Source organism: Xyrauchen texanus, chromosome 28, assembly GCF_025860055.1.
Source record: "Xyrauchen texanus isolate HMW12.3.18 chromosome 28, RBS_HiC_50CHRs, whole genome shotgun sequence".
Taxonomy (NCBI): Eukaryota; Metazoa; Chordata; class Actinopteri; order Cypriniformes; family Catostomidae; genus Xyrauchen; species Xyrauchen texanus.
Window position 1 is genome coordinate 16,869,815 of NC_068303.1, and position 6,877 is coordinate 16,876,691.

The 6,877-nt window shown below is 37.8% G+C and overlaps 1 protein-coding gene across 1 annotated transcript in view; it reads left to right on the top strand.

Annotated features, from left to right (window-relative positions):
• The window catches only part of cpsf3 (cleavage and polyadenylation specific factor 3), a 9,510-nt gene extending 2,669 nt beyond the window's left edge, over positions 1 to 6,841 (top strand). The window contains exons 7-18 of the mRNA XM_052095708.1: positions 55 to 205; positions 809 to 984; positions 1,414 to 1,572; positions 1,694 to 1,840; positions 2,005 to 2,157; positions 3,037 to 3,145; positions 3,259 to 3,357; positions 3,567 to 3,661; positions 3,768 to 3,855; positions 4,272 to 4,338; positions 4,431 to 4,527; positions 6,389 to 6,841. Coding sequence (XP_051951668.1) covers positions 55 to 205; positions 809 to 984; positions 1,414 to 1,572; positions 1,694 to 1,840; positions 2,005 to 2,157; positions 3,037 to 3,145; positions 3,259 to 3,357; positions 3,567 to 3,661; positions 3,768 to 3,855; positions 4,272 to 4,338; positions 4,431 to 4,527; positions 6,389 to 6,490 — 1,443 coding nt within the window. The 3' untranslated portion in view covers positions 6,491 to 6,841. The remainder of the gene's footprint in view (positions 1 to 54; positions 206 to 808; positions 985 to 1,413; positions 1,573 to 1,693; positions 1,841 to 2,004; positions 2,158 to 3,036; positions 3,146 to 3,258; positions 3,358 to 3,566; positions 3,662 to 3,767; positions 3,856 to 4,271; positions 4,339 to 4,430; positions 4,528 to 6,388) is intronic.
• Positions 6,842 to 6,877: the final 36 nt, after the last annotated feature.

The following is a 6,877-nucleotide window of genomic DNA, read 5'->3' on the forward strand; positions in this document are numbered from 1 at the left end:
TTTTTAATAGTCCATGTGAGTCACATTTCTCCCCATTTTGTTCTGTTCATCTAGGAGTCGACGTATGGCACCCACATCCATGAGAAGAGAGAGGAGAGAGAGGCTCGTTTCTGTAACACAGTTCATGATATAGTGAACAGGGAGGGCCGTTGTCTGATCCCTGTCTTTGCTTTGGGTCGAGCCCAGGAACTGCTGCTTATTCTAGGTAAAGTCCTGCAGTTTAGACTTTCAGCAAGAACCAGAGATGAACAGCAATGCTGTCAGCCTTATGTTGAAAACCAATTATAGTGTTAGTTCACATCATTTACTTACCTTTATGCAAAACCAGATGTGTATGACTTACTTTCTTCAGCAGAACACAAACAAAGATTATTAGAAGAATATGTCAGCTCTGTAGGTCCATACAATGCAAGTGAATGGTGATCAGATCTCTTTAGCTCCAAAAATCACATAAAGGAAGCATAAAAGTAATCCATATGTCTCCAGTGGTTATATTTATATCTGCAGAAGCGATATGATGGGTGTGCGTGAGAAATAGTTCAAAGTTAAAATCCTTTTTTTTTTTTTGTCTAAATCTCCACTTTTACAAAGTGTGGTGCCTGTTTAGTTTCATTTTTACATGTGAAAGTGGAGATTTAGAGTAAAAAAAGGACTGGACAGCATTCACTCTACAGAGCTGAAATATTCTTCTAAAAATCTTTGGTTGTGTTCAGCAGAAGAAAGTAAGTCATGAGGGTGAGTAAATAATGAGAGAATTTTTATTTTTGGGTGAACTAATCCTTTAAGTTCTTCCTGTCCTCTTTTTCAGATGAATACTGGCAGAATCACCCGGAACTCCATGACATCCCTATTTATTATGCCTCCTCCCTGGCAAAGAAGTGTATGGCTGTGTATCAGACCTACGTGAATGCCATGAACGACAAAATTCGCAAGGCCATCAACATAAACAACCCCTTTGTCTTCAAGCATATCAGCAACCTCAAGGTGGGAATCTTCAAAATCTATTAGTAGACAGGCAAAAGCTTAAATTATGTAAAGGGGTTCAGTAAAATACTGAAGGACGCTTCAGGACAGAACTATGTGGTCTACACCACCATCAACTGACTAAAGTGTGGTGGGAAGGGTAAATACATTTTCCAAATGTAAAGGGCTGTTCAGACCAAATGCATTCTTGCATTATAAAAAGCTAGACACATTGCAATGAACAGAACTGAACGCAGGTGTTTTGAGACTTTTTAAAAAAAATTTTTTTTATTTGACAGTGTCTACGCTGAAAAAACTACGAGATATGATGCAAAAATTAAAGAAGTCTGTCAACCACATGTTTACACAGAAAGATAAAGAACAGTTAAAAGACAGACGCAAAAAAATTGTGAACGGCCCCTAACAGAAAATGTTTGCCCTCACATTCAGAGCATGGACCATTTTGATGACATTGGTCCTAGTGTGGTGATGGCATCTCCAGGTATGATGCAGAGCGGTCTCTCCAGAGAGCTGTTTGAGAGCTGGTGCACAGATAAGAGGAACGGTGTCATCATAGCAGGTTACTGCGTGGAAGGAACTCTTGCCAAGGTAAAGCTCATTGTTGTCCTGCATCAATACCACCCAAATTAGCAAGGTTTTTCGTGAATGGTAAATTCAGCATAATTTTGGGATGCATTACTGGCACAATTGACCTGTCCTCTCTGTGCAGCATATCATGTCTGAGCCAGAGGAGATCACCACAATGTCAGGACAGAAGCTTCCTCTGAAGATGTCCGTGGACTACATCTCTTTCTCTGCTCACACTGACTACCAGCAGACCAGCGAGTTCATCCGAGCTCTGAAACCTCCTCATGTGGTACAAAGTCTTAAGCAAACCTGTTTTTTGTTTTTACATTATTTTTGTTAACTTATTCTGGTGTGAAGCAGAGCATTATGAGATGGCCATGGGAACCGTTCCAGGTCAGGTGTTGTGTTCTTGTTTTGGTAAACGGTCTGCTGATGTGATGTACTGGTATTCAGATCCTAGTTCATGGGGAGCAGAATGAGATGGCTCGACTGAAAGCTGCCCTGATCAGAGAGTATGAGGACAATGATGAGGTTCACATTGAGGTGCACAACCCTCGTAACACTGAGGCCGTGACACTCAACTTCAGAGGAGAGAAACTGGCGAAGGTGAGACTGCAGCAATGGACAGTATGTCCAATAAATAGTTACATCTATTGAGAATAATTGTAATCACATTTCACAATTCACATTCATAAAGTAAAAATGACTCATTACCTTAAAGGAATAGTTCACCCAAAAATGCATTATTCACTCACACTCATGCCATCCTAGATGTGTATGCCTTTCTTTTTTCTGCTGAACACAAACAAAGATTTTTAGAAGAATATCTCCGCTCTTTAGGTGCATACAATGCAACAGGGTCCAAAACTTTGAAGCTCAAAAAGCACATAAAGGGAGCATATGAGTAATCCATATGACTCCAGTGGTTAAATCCATGTCTTCAGAAGAATCTTTAAGAATTTTTTAAATATATATATATCTCTTCCCTACCCAGTTTTGACCTGCAAAGCAATTTTTTAAATGGTTGTATCTCTTAAACATTTTTATTAAAAAATCTGAAAAAGAATTATAATGTGTATTTTGATAATCTTGACAAAGTCACAAAGTTTAGTTTTTGTACTTAATCATTTTTAAATGCCAAATAGTTTTATATTCCTCTACCGGTTCAAAAATGACCCAAACGCAACATGAGGGATGGCTTGTATTTAATGTTTTTTATGAGTTTTACTGATATCTAGTGAGTAGTGTGGTGGTCAAAATACCACTGATTTTTATATTGTATATTTGTTCATGTATGCATTTATGTATATTTATACATTTATTGGTTTTCCTTTTTTAAGTCAAATTTCACACAATAATATGTCCATTATCCAAGGTACAGGTCCGCGAGTATCAGATTTTTACAACAACTTTGAATTTAACTCATCCACCTATATTTTAGATTCAGAACTATCCGTTTTATAATTTGAGTTGTGTTCTTTTAAGGTGATGGGCTCTCTCGCAGATAAAAAGTGTGCACAAGGCCAGAGGGTCTCCGGCATTCTGGTCAAAAAGAACTTCAATTACCACATCCTCTCTCCCTCTGACCTCTCCAGTGAGTTGGTGTTTGTTTGTAACACAGCTGTTAATCTTTTTATGTATTTCATATGTGGTGCTTGTGTATGTATATGTGGTTCCTAAACCTGTTCCTTGTTTTTAATGATGCAGATTACACTGATCTGGCAATGAGTACAGTGAAACAGACTCAAGCGATTCCCTTCACCGGCCCTTTTCCCTTGCTGTTAAGTCAGCTACGCCACTTGACAGGTGTGTGTTTGTGTGCATCTTGTGCCTGACCTTTCGTACAAAGGAGTTAACGTGGTATTTCTTAGTCACAAATTTAATGTTAAACTTTATTTATTTTCATGTTTAAATTCGACTTTTAATCCCAGATTTTCAATGTGGTCTCAGACATTTGAACCCCACAGTATATGTGCAGAAGTACAGTACTCAGTGTGTGTGTGTGTGTGTTATAGGGGACGTGGAGGAGATTGAGACGGCAGAGAAAAGCGTACTGAGAGTCTTTAACAGCATCACACTGGTTCATGATAGCAACATGGTCGTGTTGGAGGTGAGGGCTGCAGTGATTCATACACCAGTGTAACTATGGAAACAGATGAGTGTAACTATGGAAACAGATGAGTGTTACATTTGTTGTGTCTCTGTTCCTCCACCAGTGGGTAGCAAACCCGTTGAATGACATGTATGCTGATGCAGTCACCACAGTGGTCTTGGAAGTGCAGTCAAATCCCAAAGCACAGAAAGGCAAGATTATTGTTTATATTAAGGGTTACATCAATGAGACGGCACATAGAGTTTTACTTAAATGGCTTGTATATAATGTTTTTTATGGGTTTTAATGAGCAGTGTGGTGGTCAAAATACCACAGTGTTTTATTGTATATTTATACATTTATTTGTTTTCCTTTTTTATTTCACACAATAATATGTCCTTTATCCAAGTTTGTCAGTAGATTATCAGATGATGCAGATGTTCTCAGAATAGTTAGATATTGCTTGAGTGAACAGCTGGGGCGATACATCAGTCTGTCATTTATCTGTTCATTTCTGTATCTCAGTTTAGGCTGTGAACTGTTCTTGTCCAATGAATGATGTGAACAAAATAGACATTCATGTACTGTTAATGAACAGTATTTTCTTTCACTTTCTTCTTTACACTAGTTGTTCAGCCTCAGGAGAAGAAGTTGGATGTGAATGTTTTTCAGAACAGATTACTGAAAATGTTCCAGTAAGTTCAGCCTCGCAGCACTATGCTAACCTTTAGCTGCAATGATTTTTATGACCGATTACATTTATTTATTTGTCTGCCGCACTCTGCAGAGATATGTTTGGAGAGGAGTATGTCGACTTCAACGATAAGAACAGTCTTTGTGTAAGTGTAGATGGGAAGACTGCTTACATTAACCTGGAAACCAGAGTAAGTATCTCAAAGTACACAAATGTTCTAACCAAAGGGGTTTATAAGTCAAGTCAAGTGGTTTTATTGTCGTTCAACCATATACAGTTAGTACAGTACACAGTGAAATGAGACAACGTTCCTCCAGGACCATGGTGCTATATAAAACAACATGGGACAAACACAGAACCACATGAGATTACACAGACCAAATAACATGCCTATATAAAGTGCACGTGCAAACGTGTGCAAAAAGTACAGGACAGTACAATAAATTACTAAAAATGGACAATAGACATGGTAAGAGACAATGCAGCGCCGACCAGTACACAGTAGTGCAAAAGATGACAGTTTCTAAAAATGCCAAATGTAAACACAACATACTATGAGATAGTGTTCTATACACAGCAGTTATTGAGGTAGCAGCCAGGTATAAAGTGACAACATCTGGCAAAGAGCTATTCAATATCATTCATCACAATGGCAGTTTCACAGTTGATTCATTTAAGAGTTCTAAAAAACATGTCACTGGAAAAACATCAACTATAATATACACCCATTCTGATGGTTGATGTGAATATTAACTGAAGCTCCTGGCCAGTATCTCCATGATTTTATGCATTGCACTGCTAATCCTAGCACAGAAACAGAATCAGCATGCGTATTCATCTTTACGTGCAACGCATATCTGGGGCATAAAAAAACGGTAGCGGATTTACTGTACAGAAAATGGAGACGTCATCTGCAAATGGTGAACCAGGTGTGGGAGAGATTAGGGTGAGCTGTGGAGAAAATAATAGTTTTTAGATTTTAAACTTCAGCGAATTGAGCTGCATTCAATTCATTTGTATTGGTATGTATAGTGTAATAATGCATAGGCAATGTACACTTAAAGCTGAAGTATGTCATTTCCACGACACTAGCGCCACCGAATAGAATGCAAAAATAAACAATATTTTCGAATCAGCTTTCTGAATTCGCCTCTCGCCTGCCGTTGGTTATGCTGTTGAGTAATGTTGTTGGGGCAGGTCTAAACGGGTCACTCAAAACAAACAGAGAAATGTTTATAGCTCCACAGAGACAGTGTTTACAGTTTAAGAACATTAACTTATGAATGGCTTACTTGTAATTGTCTCTGCATATTATGCTGGGATAGAAGAAAGTATTTTAACACAAAGTTACGTACTTCAGCTTTACGTTTCTCTTGCCAATAAAGTTTGATATGAATTGAATCTGCCCATATGATCCTATTATTAAAAAAGTCCACTGGAAAACAGCAGGATATTTTGCCCAACTTTTAATAACAGCATGACCTGAATACAAAATGTATACCTGTAAAAAAGGTATAACAGAATATTTTAACAATTTTAATTATTTAAATAACAAATTTCTTGCAAGTTCTTAAAATATATATTTACGATTATATTTCATCTTTATTTTTATGTACCATTGACCAAGATTATTCACCGAAAAAAAAAAAAAAAACATTATGGATTCACAGCCCTTGTTATTTTCGCTATATTTAAATAGCTGTCAAGAGAGAGAGAGTTATTTTTTTTTTTAGTCCAGATGGTGTAGTTATGGCATTTTCAAGCAGGGGCTAACTGGGACATGCAACCCAGCTGAACCCTGACCCTTTGGTTTTAAACAAGTTAATAAATTAAAACCGTCCTTCGGATGAGACGTTAACCGAGGTTCTGTCTCTCTGTGGTCATTACTGGCACACTATGGCTGCCTTGGCATCATCCCGGTGGATGCTGCACACTGGAGTTTGAGGAGAGTCCCGTTCACTGTGTAAAGCGCTTTGTGTCTGAAAAAGGGCTATATAAATGTAACATTCATTAAAACGATTCTTACATATTTTTTTTTTGTGTGTGTTTAGACTGTGGAGTATGAGGAGGCCAGTGCAGAAGATGATTCTCTCAGAGAAATGGTTGAGCTCGCTGTACAAAGACTCTATGAAGCCATGAATCCTGTGATGTGAGATGGGCAAATGTCTCGAGCTCTTCATTCCCCTCAAGAACTTTAGTTTTCAGACTCCAAATTGAAACTCCTGCAATCATATTTTGAGCCACTTTGCTGCTTCCCCAAAATGGAGGCAAGAAATGTTTAACTGGTAGAAGCGCTTCAGAGGATTTTGTTAATCTCAAAATGATACTGAAAGGAAAAACTGCAGAGAGATATAGATGGTTGTCTGTAGTTGCTGTTCCAATAGTATGTAGTCATGATTTAAAGTTTTGTTTTTGTCTGATTTTTATTGAGCATTTTCTATGTTTAAGATTAGGAGCTGTACTTTGTTAATGATCAATGTACTGATACAATAAAAGAGGTTTTTGAGCCAGGTTGAGCTTGAAATATATACTCCACACAA